The following is an 18,028-nucleotide window of genomic DNA, read 5'->3' on the forward strand; positions in this document are numbered from 1 at the left end:
CAGCATTTGCTGTATTTAATTCAAGACCACTAGGTAATTGGTATGTGTTTACGCAGATACTTTCCAAAGTATGGTTCGATGCCTGTTGCTCCAAGTTGGAGCCTCCAACAATACTGGAGTAGTATGTTCAAATGTCGGTTTTGGAACTGAAGCGTAAGACACGTTGTTGTAGCTTAACGCCGGAGCAAACGAGACTCCCGGAGTCGTTGTTGGTGGTATTTATGGAAGATTTTGGCGGGTGGCTGGGTTTCTAGCTGGAGCTATTTTTTGGGTTGGTATATTGTATTCGTGCAAAAGTATGTAACAGTTAGAAGAAATCGTTGTCGACCCCGTAAAATATATATATTCTTGATCAGGGAATTACAAAAAGAAAATAATGTTGTTGAGAGCGGGATTTGAATCTCGAACCCCCTTTTTTTGGTATAAGCCGAAGTAGGCACATTTTTAATTAACACGCCTCACAAGAAAATAGTTCTTCTTTTCATGTTTGAAAGAGAGAGAAATTGTGGCTCGAACTTGCTGGTCTGTTGCGAACTGGAACGGAGTAAATTGGTTTTTCAGATTATCTGCAAATACATCTGCTATTTCAGAATCACTGTGAGCCCAAGTGCCATCGCTTCGTTTAAGAGAAAACCTGTGAAAAGGTTGTCTTTTCAGATTTCGTGTGCATTTCCATAATGCAAACCAATGATCCTTGTTGGTATCAATGGCACTGAGTTGATTCACGAAAAATTCAGATTTTGCCAATCGAAGGACTTTTTTTGAGTTCTGACACGGCAGCCCTCCACCTTGCCAAGTCCAAGTGTACGACCTTGTCTGGCTAAGGCTGCAATTTCAGGTTTCGAAGAAGCCCATGTTGGCGGCGGAATAGTTACACTTCTAGCAGGAGGGGCAGCTTGATGGATCTTGTCTACCAAAACCTGAGCAAACGATTCAACGTGATCCGTGATGACAAGCGGAGGGTTATCTTCAGTCAAAGCAGTGAGCCTGGCACTGAAACATCTGATATCCGAGCCCCGAGGTAAAAGCCTAGTTTTGGTGATAGGAAGCCACAGAGAAATATATCAGGAGCGGGATACGATCAGAGGAAAGGCCCGAACATGCAGAGATTGAAAGGTGTCTGCACGGGATACCTCTATACACAGCAAAATCAATGGGCGCGTTCAGCAGAACAACATGATACCTGATCACTGATGGATTTCTCACGATAGTTCTGCTGAACGCACATGATTACTAATCATGATGCAAGAATTTTGCATCAGTGACCAGGTATCAGGTAGCGTAAAAATAGTACGCTACCTTTTCTTGATACATGATACATGGCTTCTGGCATGTATCGATAGTCGAAATATCGAAACTTATTAACATAATAATTTGAATAAAAAACATAAATTCGGTTTAATTTTTTATAATTGTTCAGCCATTTTTGATATATTTTATATATCTACGATAGCTGTGGGCAGTGCTGCAGTTGCTGCGGCAGGAAAACTATTTTTTTTTCAATTGCGCGCGCACTATTTGATATATTTTTATACCCGTTACTCGTAGAGTAAAAGGGTATATTGTATTCGTGCCAAAGTACGTAACAGGGAGAAGGAAGCGTTTCCGACCCTATAAAGTATATATATTCTTGATCAGGGTCACTAGCCGAGTCGATCTAGCCATGTCCGTCTGTCAGTCTGTCCGTCTGTATGAACGCTGAGATCTCGGAAACTACAAAAGATAGAAGGTTGAGATTTTCCACACATATTCTTGGGCCTCCTACGCAGCGCAAGTTTATTTCAACCGAGCGCCACGCCCCCTCTAACGCCCACAATCGCCCACTAACGATTTTAAAATGTGTCCTACGCCTACATCTTTAAAGATTTCCGAGAAGTATAAATGCAATTTTGTTGTGTATACTTATACCTATCGAAATGTAGAAGACATTTTTCAAATCGGACCATTCATTAAAAAGTTATACGCAATCAAAAAAAGGATATATATCCCTCTCCCTCGCACTCCCTTTAGCCGAGTGACGGGTATTAGATAGTCGGGGAACGAACCCGACTTTAGCGTTCTCTCTTGTTTTACTTTTACGTCATTAAAATGTATTATGAGCGTTCAGCAGAACAAACTTGATCACTGATTACTGACCCATCAGTGATCAGGTATCATGTTGTTCTGCTGAACGTGCCCAATGACATTGATCCAGGGAAAATGCATGGGTCCCCCAGTGGCCAGAATCTGCATGGTTGAGCTAGACACAACAGTCATCAGAGTGTTTCCACGAGGGCAGGACCGTCTGCAACCCCAGAAGCTATGGTGTGCATTCCAATCAACTCCAATAATAAAGCGCAGTTATTGTGGTGCTCAGGTGACAGTCCAGGGACGATTTAATAATGATAGCAGCACCACCCCGATTTCTATTATCACGGTGGTTGGCGCAGTGCACAGCATATCCATGGATTCGAAAGAAAGAACGGCTGGTAAAATGAGTACCTGAGATTAACAAAATGTCAATGTTACGTTCCTGGAGGAAGTGCTCAGCCTCCAAGGATTTGCTAACTAGATTGTTAGCGTTCCATATTACTATATTTAATCCGTAGTTAGTCATTGCAGCGCGTTGACTCAATGGCGTGCTTGGACATCACGCTCTGTAGCATTTGCAAAATCATCGTCATGACTGACATCATTTGATCAAAATGTTCCAGTAGTTTTTCAATTGCCGCCGCTTGGGCATATACAGCAGCCTCTTTCTGCTTTTGTAAGTTATTAATAAATTCTAAGAGTGTGTCCTGAACAGGTTGTTCTACCACAGAGACACGGTTGACACTTAAAAAATTTTTTATGAGATGGGCCAAAGAGCCAGCGCGAAAAAAAGAGCCAGATTTGGATCAAAAGACCCAAATCTGAAAACCGTGCATAGAGGCCTTAGTAGTATTTTCAAAATTAGGCTGACTTAGCTGACGCAATAAATTTTTAAATGAATTTGATGACGTCAATGGCTGACTTGAGGAAACAGGAGGACGCAAAGGAAACTAAGCATTCTGGCTTGGCAGCAACATTTTGCTTTTGAGAACGTTGACGTTCTGTGGAGTTCCACAGTTGATGCACTTAAACTGATCCTCTTTCAGTGCTGGGCATTTATCCTTCTCCTTGGTGTCATGGTCGCCAGCGCACCTAGCACATTTAGGTGAAAACAGGCAAACGTTTTTTGAATGATTAGAATATGAAAGAATATGTCTCGTTTGGCCTTGCTATTTTCACCAGGAGGCTTATATACATTCCGAGGGTTGTGCCCCTATTCTTTAAGTCTAGCAATGATTTCATCATGGTAGAATGGTTACAGGAGCATTCAAGAAAATTTCAAATTTTTGTAATTATTATTATTTTCGAAAGTATTAAAGTGACACCAGAATTGGGTCAACTTGATGAACTTCGGATCAAAGACATTTTGAAACTCAATAGTGTCACATTGACACCTAAATAGGTGCACATCTATGACTATTTTCTTTAGGGTGTGTTGATTCAATTCCTTTGATAGCTACTTGTAGCCCTTTGCTACTTTTGAATCTACCTCATCTAGGTATTTGGCCACTGATCGATAATCTTGTTCGTCGTTTACCTGAATTTTTATTTCATTTATGTTACCTCTTTTTATAGAAGTGACATAGAACTTGTTGGCTCCAATTTGGTCAGCTATTTTTTTGACTAGCTCAGCACAATTTCCGTGACAAACGTAAAAGGGTTGTGGCATTGGTTTCTTGGCCGTGGTTGTTTGAGTGGCAGTATTATCTTCGTTTGTGTCACTAAGAATCGAAAATCTATTATTGGTCAGCAGATTTTTCGGCACAGTGATAGTATTTGATTTTGATACTTTTGGTGCGTTGGTTTTTCTAGAAGATTACGGGATCGATTCTAGTTTGTATTAACGTTCCCTTAGCATTTTTCGTAATTTTTTGTTGGGGGGAGGGGAGCTTGCCGGTCAGAGCTGACGATGCCGGGCGCTGAGTGACTGCAGTGGACATAGTTGTTGTTGTGTTGGTGGTTGTTGTTACTGTCAAAGTCACAGTGGTAAAAGCGGGCATTGTGCTGGTAGTTGTTGTTATATTGTTGGTAAGGTCGTAGGGGTCGGGGGGTTGCAGTTTTCGTTGTTTCTATTGACTTATCAGCTCGTATACAGAGGTAAGCTTTGTTTCTGATTGACGAAAGTCGACGTTCGTCTGGTTGTTGTTGTCGTGCTGTACTCATTTTAATTTATTTTTAGAGCTTGCGCTCTGACACGTTGGCTTTTAATGTATAATTTATTGTTTATATTGGTAATTCATTCTTAATCTAATCTTAAAATTTTCATACCCAAATGTTTAGAAAAAACAGTAAAATATGGGATTTCCTAAAAGATTTTAAAAATATCAAAAAACAAGAAAGGAAGTTAGCTTTGGCCAGCCGAAATTTATAAACCCTTACAGGTAAATTAAATACCAGGGATTACAGATATATTATTGCCTACTTATGTTGTTCTTAAATTGTCAAAGATCAAAACGCCTACTTTTTTCAAAGATACAATGTTTTTTCTTTTATTTTTTGGTTTAGATAAAAGTAGAAATAGTAGTCCGATTCGGATTGTTCCGACAAATGTACTACAATACAAATGTACTGCAATAAAAAGAAGACTTGTAGGAAAGTTTCATCGCGATAGCTTTAAAACTGAGAGACTAGTTCGCATAGAAACGTACAGACGGGCATGGCTAGATGGACCCGGCTATTGGTCCTGATCAAGAATATATATACACTATGTGGTCGGAAACGTCTCCTCCACTGCGTTGCAAACTTTTAACCGAAATTAGAATACTCCTTTCGAGTACACAGATTTTTATAATCTTAACATTTCTACAACGAAATATTGAGATATTTCTTATTTTATTGAACATGTTAAAAATTAACTGAATTATCTATTTCATGAGTCAAATTGACAATTCGCTGGTTAATGACTATTTTATTATTATATTGTTTAATTTTCCCAATCGATTTTTTTGTACTTAGTACCATGATACAGTAACAAAACTTGAGTTGTTAACTTATCATTTATTAAATATTTGCAATAAAAATAGAGAACTATATTTCTTGGCTTGGATCACTATAAAAGCCAGTTCATTTAATGTTTTTTTTTGAATAAGACTTAGACAATTTCAGATATTTACTTGCCTATGCATAATTTGCCGTCTACTGCTGACTTGTATCCGGCCGAGCACTGAAGAAGACTTTCGCAGCGGAAATGACCGTTTGTGTTGATGCAACGTTGATGGTTACCACAAGGATTGTGTTCCACGCATTCATTAATATCTGAAGGTACAGTATAAAAAAAGCGCACGTTTAATACAAGTTAAAAATATTTTAAACTTTGTTTATAAGAAAAGCATACACAAATCAATCGTTTGGTAAAGTTAACCAATATATTTTAAAAATATTTGTAATCTACACGAAAGTTTTCTGTTGTAGCGTGCCGAACGATTAAATTTTAGGTAGCGTACTTATTTAGTCACATCTAAAATCATTTTTCGTCACAAAAGTTGATATCAGAACTTTTGTACGTTGAAGGTGCGATCGTCACTAGTTTTTTACCTCGTTAAGAGGTGTTTTTATTTGATATCAGAAGTTTTTGTTTGTTTACTTTTGCTCACATAGGTGCTAATATAAACATTTAAATTTAAATTGGTCATAAATCATAATTTTTAAACTATTGTATTTTAACGAATTAATTTAAAAAGGCGTTGAAGTATTTCAAAATACCTTTTAAACAAGGTATAGCACATGTCTGTACCTTTAGTAGTGTAGAACTTACAAACTAACGAAATTTAGCTATTTTTAGCTTTTTTTCCGCTAAAGTAGAGGCTTTTTCCAAAAGTCGTAGAACAAAAGATTCCTATATGGAACTCTTAAGTGCAAATTTTATAAAAATAACTTTAAAACGTGACTTTTTACAGTAATGTGTTATATACCAACATTTAAGGAATCTCAAGGGCTATACAGTTTAAAGTTTTCAAGAAAATCGTTAGAGCCGTTTTTGAGAAAAATAAAAAAAAGCTAAAAAAATTTTTTTTTTAATTGTCTTTTGTTAATATCTTTTTAACTATTACATTTACACAAATTGCATCCAGAAGGCGTTTATAGCATTTAAAAATACCCTTCAAACGAGATGTAGCTTTAGTAGTATAGAAGTTACGGTTTTCCGAATTTTAGCTATTTATAGCTGTTTTCCCGCTAAACCAGCGAGTTTTTCCAAAAGTGGTGGAACAAAACTTTTTTATATCGATGTGATGAACGTCATATCAAATTTTTAAAACTTAAAAAACATGTTTTGGACAAACTGACAAACAGAATTAAATTTTCATTTTGGGAAGACGAAGAAAATCTTATTTTGGGTATTTTCAATCATTTGGCTTGGGAGAGAGAGCGGTGAAAGGGAAAAAGTGAAAATTTCAAAATTTGGAGCTGTTGGGGCCGGTGGGGATAAATGCCCCCTCGCAATATTTTAGTTGTATTCCTTTTGAAAATACCCGTCGAATGAGGGGTCATTTGTCAAAATCCGACCCTCCGTTCAAAAGTTATAGCCAAAATAAGATTTTCTTCGTCTTCCCAAAATGAAAATTTAATTCTGTTTGTCAGTTTGTCAGTTCATCACATCGATATAAAAAACTTTTGTTCTACCACTTTTGGAAAAACTTAACTTAAATTGTTTAAATACAATGGCTTACAAATTATGATTGACCAATTTAAATTTAAATGTATATATTAGCTCCTATGAGAGCAAATGTAAACAAACAAAAACTTCTGATATCAAATAATAATAATTTATTAGCATTCGTTGTAGTCAGACGTGTTTTCTTTTCGCTATGAATTCTTATTCGTGCTCCGAGTGCAATGCTGAAGTCACAGCAGCGCGGTTTTAAGGCGGACCGTTGCTCTTCGCTTTGTCGCCGTACTTTTCACACTGCATGTGTTAATCTCCCTGAGGATGCTATTAGATTAAATATGCCGCTTTGTCGCCGTACTTTTCACACTGCACGTGTTGATCTCCCTGAGGATGCTATTAGATTATTAACAAATATGCCGAATCTACTCTGGCAGTGTGATGGCTGTGTTGTGAGTAATGATGCACACTCCAAAATCGATGAAGTGATGGAAGAACTTCATGACTTGAAGAGTCTATACATGGACTTAAACTCAAAGTTTCTGAAGGCTTTTCCCATGTCTGATACTGACAATAACAATGTCAGTCGGCGAAAAAAAGTGGTGAAACCTTTGGCTCCAGCTTCTTCAAGTGATCGCCAAGCCAACCATGCAGACCTGGTTCCCCCCGCACCAGTTTCTACTGCCGACAAATAATTGGTCAAGCTGCTAGTTGTGAACAACTCGACGTTGTGCCGATTAATAAATTTCTTCATATTGGTGGATTCAGAGCTCATGTAAAATCTGATTCTGTGAGTGGATATGTTGCAAATAAGCTAGGCGTGGATACCTCTACCATAATCTGCAAGCCTTTAGTCAAAAATGGAGTAGATGTCGCTACATTGGAATTCGTCAATTTTAAATTAGGAATACCAGAGCAGCACTTTCAGACTGTGTTTAGTAATGCATTCTGGCCGAATCCAATCAAAGTCAGTCGATTCGTCCATAGGGATAGGCCTATTGTTGATGGGAACGTCCTGGATTCGCACAATCATCATACATCGGACTCAAAAAACCTCCAATAATCGGCGCTTCTGATGTCGATTTTACTACGGCAAATTGTCATGATCCGCTTCCTCATCTTCATGCTACTTATTCGCAAGGTCAACGCCCGCTGGTTTCGGTATCGCTAGTTGCTACCATTAATCCCTCATACGTCACTCCCAGTGCACTCTCTTGGAGCGCATTGACAAATCAACAACATCATCAGCTGGATTCTTCGTTTTCTGTTTTGTCTGACGTTTATCAAAAGTTCTCAGGAGAAGATTTTGCACCAGGTTCCATCAAAATTCACGGTCTAAGAGCGCTCTGCGGAGTTGTGCACTCATCACCGCCAAAACAACAACAACATCAGCTGGAGTTGTCGTCCTCTGTTTTGCGCGACATTCGTCAAACGCTCTCTTTAGAGGAGCACCCATCATTTTCCATCACACATCTCACTCTAAGCGCGCTCTCTAGAGTTGTGCGCTCATCACAGTCAAACAAACAACAACATCAGCTGGAGTTGTCGTCCTCTGTTTTGCGCGACATTCGTCAAATGCTCTCTGGAGAGGAACTCTCATCATCTTTCACCAAGCTTCTCGCTCTAAGCGCGCTCTCCGGAGTTGTGCACTCATCACCGCCAAAGCAACAACAACATCAGGTGGAGTTGTCGTCCTCTGCTTTGCGCGACATTCGTTAAACGCTCTCTGGAGAGGAGCATCCATCATTTTCCATCTCACATCTCGCTCTAAGCGCGCTCTCTAGAGTTGTGCGCTCATCACAGTCAAGCAATCAACAACATCAGCTGGAGTTGTTGTTGTCTGTTTTCCGCGAAGTTCGTCAATCGCTCCCCAGCGAGGCGCTCTTATCGCATTTTATCAATATTCCCGCTCTAAGCGCGCTCTTCGGAGCTTTCCGCTGTTTACAATCGAATCAACAACAAGGTCAGCTGAAGTTCTCATCGGCAGCTTGGTCTGGCTTTTCTCGATGGCTCCATCAACAACAACATTGCCCTTCTCTTCTCAACTTGGATAGATATGCTCCCTTAACAGCGCCATTGCCATCACTCTTAAGAACTAGTTACTCTTCGCTAAAAGCATCTAACAATCTACAGGAATGCATGCATGATAAAATACGTATCAAAACCACTACATTACTGAAGGTGATCTGCGGGCCTACAACGTTGGGATCGCAAGATCATATACTTCCTATAGCATTGGACTATAATGCATTAAATACGAATCCAGAGGTTGTTGATCATGCTACAGCCCCGTTAAAAGTTTATTTTCAAAACATCTCTGGAATGCGGACAAAGGCGGAGCAAGTATACCTTGCCACATCACAATGCGAGTTTGATGTTATAGTTTTACTTGAAACTTGGCTTAGCATAAACTTTTACTCAAATGAATTCTTCGACTCCAAATTGTACCATGTGTTCCGCAAAGACAGAGATAGCACGAAAACCCACTGTGCTAATTGTAGCTGTTCGCTGCAATTTGCGCTGCTTGGCAATTGGACTTCTTATTGAAGATACCCTTCTGGATCAAGTTGCTGTTTCGATAATTGGAGAATATGAAACTCTGCTAATTGTGGCGTCATATATACCAACAAATGCATCTTATAAACTTTACAAGGCTCATCTGGAAAACATTACCGACATCTACAATAATCTGCTGGACCATCAACATATCTGTGTGATTGGCGAGTTTAATTTGTCTTCTTTCGGATGGTCCAGGATCCGGACCATCAATCTTCACTGCCAAGCAACATACATCAACCACAAGAGATTCTTTTCATCGATGATATTTTCAGTATGGGCTTAATACAAGTCAATAATATATACAATAACTTACATAAAATTTTAGACCTAGTATTTCCTAGCGCTGATATTAACTTTTCCTTAGTTCAATGTAATTCACCTATAAGCAATTGTGACATCCATCATAGGCCATTGCTACTAGGTATAAACTTTTATAGTTTTGCGCCTTCAGCTGAACATTCTCCTAGATTTATTTTCAATGAAACCAGCCTCTGTTCCATCCGAAATGAGATATCTGCCATTAACTGGGAATCAGTTTTATCACATATTAGTTTGGAGTCGTGTTATGACACTTTTTTAGTAATTATTTTAAACATTATTAAGAACAATGCTCGAGAAAGGGACCAAAGTTCATTCAAATTGCCTTGGTATACAAAAGGTTTAAAAACGCTTAAAAATCGATACTTATGATTGGAATAGACACTTGCAGCACAAACGTGAGTTTGAATTTCTAAATAAATTTCTGTACAATCAGTATATAGCGGATGTTGAGATCGGACTAAAAAGTAATCCCAACTCTTTTTGGCGATTTATAAATTCAAAGAAAAAACCTTCTTCAGTACCATCTGCCATGTTCCTAGGGAATTTATCTTCGCATTCAAATATAGAAACTGCAAATCTTTTTGCTTCTTATTTCAAAGTTATTTTTGAGCCAACAGGAGCCTGGAATGATTCTCAAACCTTAAATGCGATTACTCCTCTATTGAATTTAGCTAGTTTAATCGTGCTGGAAGAGAATATTCATAAGGCCGTTGAAGACGTTGATGAATCTTACACTCCGGACTGTGATGGTAAGCCAAGCTCGCTTGGGTATCCATTCGGCATTACTAAATTGGATAAAATCATATTTACACAATCGTCTTTACAGAGTGAATATTAATGGAAATTTCTCTGATTCCTATTTGGCAACCTCAGGCCTCCCTCAGGGGAGTGCTATGGGACCTCTGCTTTTCATTATTTTCATTAATGATGTGAGGTTCTGTCTATCTTCAGAGTGTCTACTGTACGCAGATGATTTAACAATTTTTAAGTCTATTAAAATAGCGACAGACTCACAATCGGTTCAACAGGACTTAGATTCGTTGAGCTCTTGGTGTAGCCGAAATGCGCTTCCTCTAAACATAAACAAGTGCTTCTATGTTACTTACAGTAAATCTGTATATAATTTCTTCACATCTCATAATATTAATGGTCAACCTTTACAGCTGCGGCAGGAATCCCTGGATCTAGGTGTGATGTTTGACTCGAAATTTAAGTTCTCAGCACACTTCGATTACATCTTGCCCAGAGCCTATGCCATGTTTGGATTTGTGAAAAGGAACGCTTCGCTATTCACTGATCCCTACACCAGACTTGCGCTTTACTTCGCATTTGTCCGATCTAAGCTAGAATATGCCGCTCTTATATGGAATCCCTTTACTAGAACTCATGGAAATAGAATAGAGCGGCTAAAGAAACAATTTCTGAAATTTGCTCTATTGCCGCTAAGATTGTTACACCCTGTTCCTTCTTATCACCAGCAATGCAAGCTTGTTCGTCTACCATCCCTTGCGCATCGTAGAAATATCCTGGCCATTTGCTTTATCTTTGATTTGGTGAATGGTGGTATCGACTGTCCTGAGCTACTCTCGAAAGTTGGATTTAACGCTCCTTTTAGGCAACTGCGGAATTTTGATCCCTTTTTTCTTGAGCTGAGGCGGACTAATTATTCCCAAAATGAGCCTCTCTATAGGGCTTTATCTGAGTTTAACGCACTTCCAGCTGATATGCAATCAGACTATTTCCCAAATAAAACCATTTTGAAACATAGGTTAATTAATTATTTTGTAAATGTTAGCACGTAATATAATTTGTTGGATAGTATAAGTAGCCAGTTAAGGTATATCCGTTGGCGAAAAAAATAAATAAATAAAAAAACCTCTTAACGAGGTAAAAAACTAGTGACGATCGCACCTTCAACATACAAAAGTTCTGATATTAACATTTGTGACGAAAAATTATTACACTCGTCATTAAATAGACTTTCTAATATTTTCTCATTTGGCACGCTGCAATAGAAAATGCCTGTGAAGGGAAAAAGGCTGCAATAGTTTGCTAGGGCGGGCCGAATGAGAAAATATTAGAAAGTCTATTTAATGACGAGTGTAATAATTTTTCGTCACAAATGTTGATATCAGAACTTTTATATGTTGAAGGTGCGATCGTCACTAGTTTTTTACCTCGTTAAGAGGTGTTTTTATTTGATATAGAATACATCGAGGTAAATTTAAAAAGCACTAAAAATGCTGCACAGTGTTATTAAGGAATAAAAATCCTAAAATTATTCTAGGTATGGAGTTTGAAAGATAAAGAGTGTCTCTTTTAAGAGCTCTGAGAGCTCCGGAAAGTTGGTCAATTTCAGCATTTTTCGAACTTTGAGGTCCTTTTGCTAATCGTTAAAAAAATACATAACATAATTTTGGCTCTCTTGTGAAATTCTCCAGCGAATGGGCGCTTTAATTTCAAACTTCTTTCTGCGTTTGTTTGCCACAGCATTTGGAATACAATCTTCATCAATATATTCCAATGTTACCTTAAATATGATTTTTCTAGTTACCGACACATGCACCAAGATTATTCCTATAAAATCCGGGAGAACAGTCCAATCGGGATATCGGGGAATTGGCATAGCTGAGACTTGAGTAATCCGGATGTACAGCTAATGGATATGGGTATCGACTATTATTTGCCCTTCGTGCAGGCTCTAAAGGTGAAACTGTAGTTGATGTCGTTGTAGTGGTTGAGCTTGTGGTGCTTTTTCTATAGCATCGAAATGATCCTTTCGTATTGTGGCAATCGTAGTTAAAAGGGCAATTATGAGTTCTAAGTGCGCATTCATCATCATCTAAAAAGAAAAGTTTTTTCAAATGTAGATCAATTAGCGAGAAATATTAGCAATTTTATCTGTGATTGACAAAAAAAAATACAATTTTCAACTCTTTTTTTTTCGTTTTTTTTAATTTTTAAAATTAGTACAAAGGATTCACAAATCCAAACCCGGACACATTATCAAATTTGTCATGAGGCTACACAGTAAAACCACAGATCGTAGCCATCGGCTCAGAATCAATAAAGGACAAGTCAACAAGGCGACTACCTTTATTAACCATTGTTATACCCGTTACTCGTAGAGTAAAAGGGTATATTGTCCGTCCGGACGAACGCTGAGATCTCGGAAACTACAAAAGCTAAAAGGTTGGCATTAATCACACATATTTTTTGGCTTCTCACGCAGCGCAAGTTTGTTTCATCCAAGCGCCATGCCCACACGTACGCACACAGTCACTTTAAAGGTCTTTCAAAAAGTCTGGCGCTCACATCTTTACAGATTTTGTAAAAGTTTTAATGCCAATCGAAATGTATAAGAAAATGTTAAAATCGGACAAGTTTAAAACGGCGAACGGCAAGGAAAACTAGCAGCCTTCAGCAGAAATGATTGACAAAAGGCTAGCTGCACTATGCCGCAGACAAGGTAGCGAACTAAAAGAGTTCTCGACTGTAAAGGGTCTAGTCTCCGATGACTTCATAAAATCATTAAGGACACAAGTCCTTTTAAAAAAGTATGAAAAATTTGAAACCCCGATAGAAAAAGGTTACATAAACGGTAAGTTTGTGACGACTTATGACTTTCTACATTTCGATTTTATTTATATTTATAAGGGAAAAGTGATTAGGAGACAGTTATTAAAGTTCGATTTTTGAGTTCGAATAAGTTGAGTTCCAAACCGTCCACCCCGGAACCAGGTGGCTCGGGGCAACCGATTTTTAGCCAGCCCTAGTTTATCTACCCTTGTTGTTTTTACAATGTCAGAAATCAAAACGCCTTCTTTTTACAAAGAGAAGAGAAGCATAACTAGAAGAAACTAGCATAGAAGCTAGATGGACTCGACTATTGATGCTGATCAAGAATATATATACTTTATGTGGTCGGAAACGTCTCCTTCACTGCGTTGCAAACTTTTGACTGAAATTATAACACCCTCTACAAGTGTATAAATATAAATTATCTCAGCAGTATTTATTTTATCTTGTCCCTTCCCCTTCTTTCAAGCGGGGATCGGACAAATAAAAGTCAACTGCAAAATAAAATAACCTCAGTAAGAAAAACCCGTCCACCTTAATTTACCCATTAGTTAGTGGAAAGGATTGGTACTTGTTCGACCCAATAGTTAGTGGAAAGGGTGGATCCTTCCAAACTTGTTTAAGGGGTTATATACCTTTTTTGAGCGAAAAAATTAAGGGAACTTTCGATTTTTTTCCAGGTGTGTAGCAATTAATTTATGACTCTGAAGTTATTATTTATTGATAGTACATGTTTTTATCGAAACAACAAGCGTTTGTTCTTGAAAAAACATGAATAATTTACGAAGTTATGGAACCCTTTTTTTTAAAGCGGTGACCACGATGGAAGTCCAGCAGGTCAACTGATATCAAAAAACCAAACAATTTGTATTAGTATAGTATTATTTCCAGTTCGTGAACGATTACACTATGCAGCATAAAAAATTTACCTCGATGGATACTATATTTTTGGATTTGTTACGAATTCCAAAGTTAAACTGCGTTTTCCAAAAAGTTCCCCGACGCAAGGATTCTTAACAAAAGGACCTCAAAGTTCGAAAAATTCAGAAATTTGCCAACTTTCCAAAGCTCTCAGAGGCAAACGGATTCATGGTTTGGTTAGATGCTAAAGTTTTTTAAAAGATACACTCTTTATCTTTCAAACCCCATACTTAGAATAATTTTACGATTTTTATTAAGGGAGAAACAAGTTTTAGAAAACATAGTCAAAAACATAAAACCATACAGCTGTGGTCAAAATAGTTGTAGTGTTGCCGTCATGTGTTTTTAAAAGTTTTTTGTTGTCACTTTTCTTATCCAATTAGTCTAATAGTACAATTATAATCAATACAATATTACCAGAAGATGAATTACAACAACAAACTTTTAAAAACACAGGGCGGCAACACTACTACTATTTTGACCGCAGCTGTATGTTTTTAAGTTTTTTGACTATGTTTTCTGGAATCTATTTCTGCCTTAAAAAAAATCCTAAAATTATTCTAAGTATGGGGCTTAAAAGATAAAGAGTGTATCTTTTAAAAAACTTTAGCATCGAATCAAACCATGAATCCGTTTGCCTCTGAGAGCTCCGGAAAGTTGGCCAATTTCTGCATTTTTCGAACTTTGAGGTCCTTTTGCGTCGGGGAACTTTTTTGAAAACGCAGTTTATCTTGGGAAATCGTAACGAATCCAAAAATATAGCATCCATCGAGGTAAATTTAAAAAGCACTAAAAATGCTGCACAGTGTTATTTTCAAGAATATTTGGTTTTTTCTGCATACAGTAACAATTTTTCCAAAAAGTTGATTTTTCGAGTTCTAAACATTTTATTTAAAAATTCTGATCTGCGAAATCAAAATTGGCGCATAAAAACTGAATCGTTCACGAACTCGGCACAATCATTACGAATAATTTAAAAAAAAATTGAAGAAGATCGATCAAATAGTTCTCTAGGGGATATTCTTTAGGATTCAGCAAAAAAAAATGTTCGTTTTTTTTGGAAAAAAAAAGTTATATAACCCCTTAACCCAGTAGTTGGTAGAAAGGCTAGATAAATCCAGTAGTTAGATCGTTCCTTACTTGTTCAACCCAGTAGCTAGTGGAAAGGCTAGATCCTTGAGAACCTGTGCAACCCAGTAGTTAGTGGAAAGGCTGGTCCTTCCATATTTGTTTATCCCAGTAGTTAGAAAAAGGGTTGATCCTTCCTTGCCAATGAAGTAATTCGGCATTAACCCACAAGAAGTTCAGCTGCGGTCTCGCCACAAGGTCCAGCCCATTTCTGACCCGCAGACGAGTCGAATACTCGATACTACACTCATCAGCTGACTAACTCCTCTGGCCTACGAGAAACCCGGCTGCGGCCTTGCCCGAAGGTCCAGCCTGTAGACCTGTGGATACCATCCATACTGTAAAACTCCTGGCAGTTCCCTTCTGGCTTCAAAGTGGGAAAAGCCCCTCAAGATAATTGTCAAAAAATCCCTGCTTACTTAAGATAAATAGAAATCGTTAGTCCAGTGACTAAGTGACTTACAAAGGAAGCGTCCGCATAGGAAGCTCGGAAAACTACAAAAGCTAGAACGTTGCGATTACGCCATTTCTGTTACGTAGGCGTATTAGGGCCCTGTCCTGAAGACATGGGCCGAGGGAGATGAGTCCGATGTTCAGGCACCATTTTGGCGGCTGAGCTCGACGGATGGGGTGGGTTCTTGGTAAGCATCTCACCTCTCCCACATAACCAGAAAGAATTATTAAAAGTGCCTGGGAAAAATAATATAGATCGTCTGTTTCGTCTGTCATCTGTCTTAGCTGCCCGTAAGTTTCCCGAATAGCTAACTCGAGCACTTAATCGAAATACGATCGGCAGCTTGTGGCTGTTACCCTCCCCTTTCACAAATCGTGTGCCGTTGGATCAGTGCTAGCCTTGCAATCTGATCCCTTAGAACGATTCAACTCATCAACGCGAGTGCACTTGGCTTTCAGCTAGTGTGAAAGTATGTGAAGACTGACTACAGAAATGATCCCAGCGCAAGTTTATTTCAGCCGAACGCCACGCTTTTAAATTGTGTCTGGACCCACATTTTTAAAGATTTCGGAGAAGTATAAATGCAATTTTGTAGCGTTTATTTATACCTATCGATTTTTCAAGTCGGACCATTCGTTAAAAAGTTATTCCTGATTAAAGTTTTATATTTCCATCTTCCTTGCACTCCCTTTAGCTGAGTAACGGGTTTCTGATAGTCGGGGCACCCGACTAAAGCGTTCTCTCTTGTTTTACCCTTGCAGAGGGTATTTTAGTTTCAGTCAGATGTTTGCAACGCAGTGAAGGAGACGTTTCCGAAACTTTCCCAAAAGTCTTCTTTCTATTGCAGGTAGTACATATGTCGGAACGAGCCGGATCTTATGGCTGCCATACAGGGACCGTAAATAACAGTTATTTGTGATTTTTATTTTAAAAGGCCTACTGAGATTTGTACAAGTTTTAATCAACAATTTAATTGGTTTTTATGCACTTTATAGACATGAACAAATATCAGTTAATTTGCTTTCCAGATTTGTTGAAATGCATATACTTTGTGGACAAGAGTAAAAAGAACGTTATTTTTGACGTTTAAAACCAAATATCACAGTAGTCTTTTTAAAATAAAAATCACAAATAACTGTTAGTTACGGTCCCTGCTGCCATAGGAATAAGTAACAAAATAATAGAAAAAACTTTATAGAAAGTAGGCTTTTTGATATTTGACAATGTAAAAACAACATTTTAGGTAGGCATACCTGCAAGGGTATATAAACTTCGGCTGGCCGAAGTTAACTTTCTTTCTTGTTTTTAAATTGTCATAAATCAAAACGCCTAATTCGTACAAAGTTACAAATGCCATTAAGGCTTTCGTGAAAGCGACGCAAGTCTTCAGTCCGTTTTGGAAGTGTTTGGGCAGAAATGTGGCGGTCCCAAGACAAAATTCAAGAAAAGTCCCTGCCAACGACTTCACTGAAATGTAAGCGCTTGTGCTTTCCCAGATTGTGGCTGAACAACCAACTCGGGAATTAAGATCTTCCAGCACTTCCAGCGACATATCTCTAGCAGACGAAGATTTTGGCATTCTGAACAAGATGCCAAGTCAACAAAAATCAGTTGTAAACGGTACCGCACTAATCTATAACATGTCTGCATAAATATGAAGGAACTATTGGGTTTAGCTTTGCATTTTGGCTGTCAAGAAGGCTAATTTTCACCCTACTAGTTAGATATGAAATGAGCTTTTAGTAGCTCTATTCAATTCCTTACCGTCACAATGTCCAGTTTGGGCATTCAAGGTGTACCCTGTGCCGCAGCTTTGAAGACGCTATAAAAAATATACGTAACAGAGAACAATTTTGTATTTAAGTAGTTCGTAATACCGTGCATATATATGATCCGATCGTGTTATCACATCTTTGAGTCGGAAGGCAGTTGTGGTTGTTTATTGAACATTCATTTATATCTATGAAAAGCCAAAAAGATATTATCGATATTGTAATATATGAGAATCATACTTACCAATGCACTGATTCTGGGTGACATCCAAATTAAATCCAGCCTGGCAGTGGCAGGAATAGCCACCCATAGTGTTATTGCATTCCTGGTGTTTAATAATATGACAATGATTTAATGTGCTATGAGAGCATTCGTCAATATCTGTACAACTTCCGTTTTTTAAAATGAAACCGCTTTCACATGATTGACTCTTGACCGCGGTACACTTTGAGCTGTCATCTTTGCATTCGTGATCATCTAAAAAAGTATATACATAAGTTTATTCTTTTTATTCATGGCCAATAAAGGACACACCTTCAACATCCACAAAAAGCTTTACATTTATTAACCACCTGTTACACCAAAAATATACCTCTATGAACTAAAAGATTTCAAATGTG

General features: G+C 38.0%; 1 protein-coding gene and 1 non-coding gene across 6 annotated transcripts in view; both read right to left on the reverse strand.

Moving 5' to 3' along the window:
• The window catches only part of LOC108054897 (fibulin-1), a 90,607-nt gene that overhangs the window by 23,993 nt on the left and 48,586 nt on the right, over positions 1-18,028 (reverse strand). For all 5 annotated transcript variants that reach the window (XR_011419539.1, XM_044395328.2, XM_070218019.1 and 2 more), the window contains exons 4-8: positions 17,652-17,885; positions 17,513-17,595; positions 17,400-17,457; positions 12,108-12,395; positions 5,188-5,325 (exon numbers count right to left, since the gene is read on the reverse strand). Coding sequence is in view for 4 of the 5 variants with exons in the window: in XM_044395328.2 (XP_044251263.1) it covers positions 5,188-5,325; positions 12,108-12,395; positions 17,400-17,457; positions 17,513-17,595; positions 17,652-17,885 (801 nt within the window). In the remaining variant the exon portion in view is untranslated. The remainder of the gene's footprint in view (positions 1-5,187; positions 5,326-12,107; positions 12,396-17,399; positions 17,458-17,512; positions 17,596-17,651; positions 17,886-18,028) is intronic.
• On the reverse strand, positions 16,045-16,152 carry LOC123003303 (small nucleolar RNA U3). Its single transcript, XR_006412532.1, has one exon. It is a non-coding gene; the product is annotated as a small nucleolar RNA U3 (small nucleolar RNA).

The sequence above is a fragment of the Drosophila takahashii genome, chromosome 4 (assembly GCF_030179915.1).
Source record: "Drosophila takahashii strain IR98-3 E-12201 chromosome 4, DtakHiC1v2, whole genome shotgun sequence".
In the NCBI taxonomy this organism is placed as follows: Eukaryota; Metazoa; Arthropoda; class Insecta; order Diptera; family Drosophilidae; genus Drosophila; species Drosophila takahashii.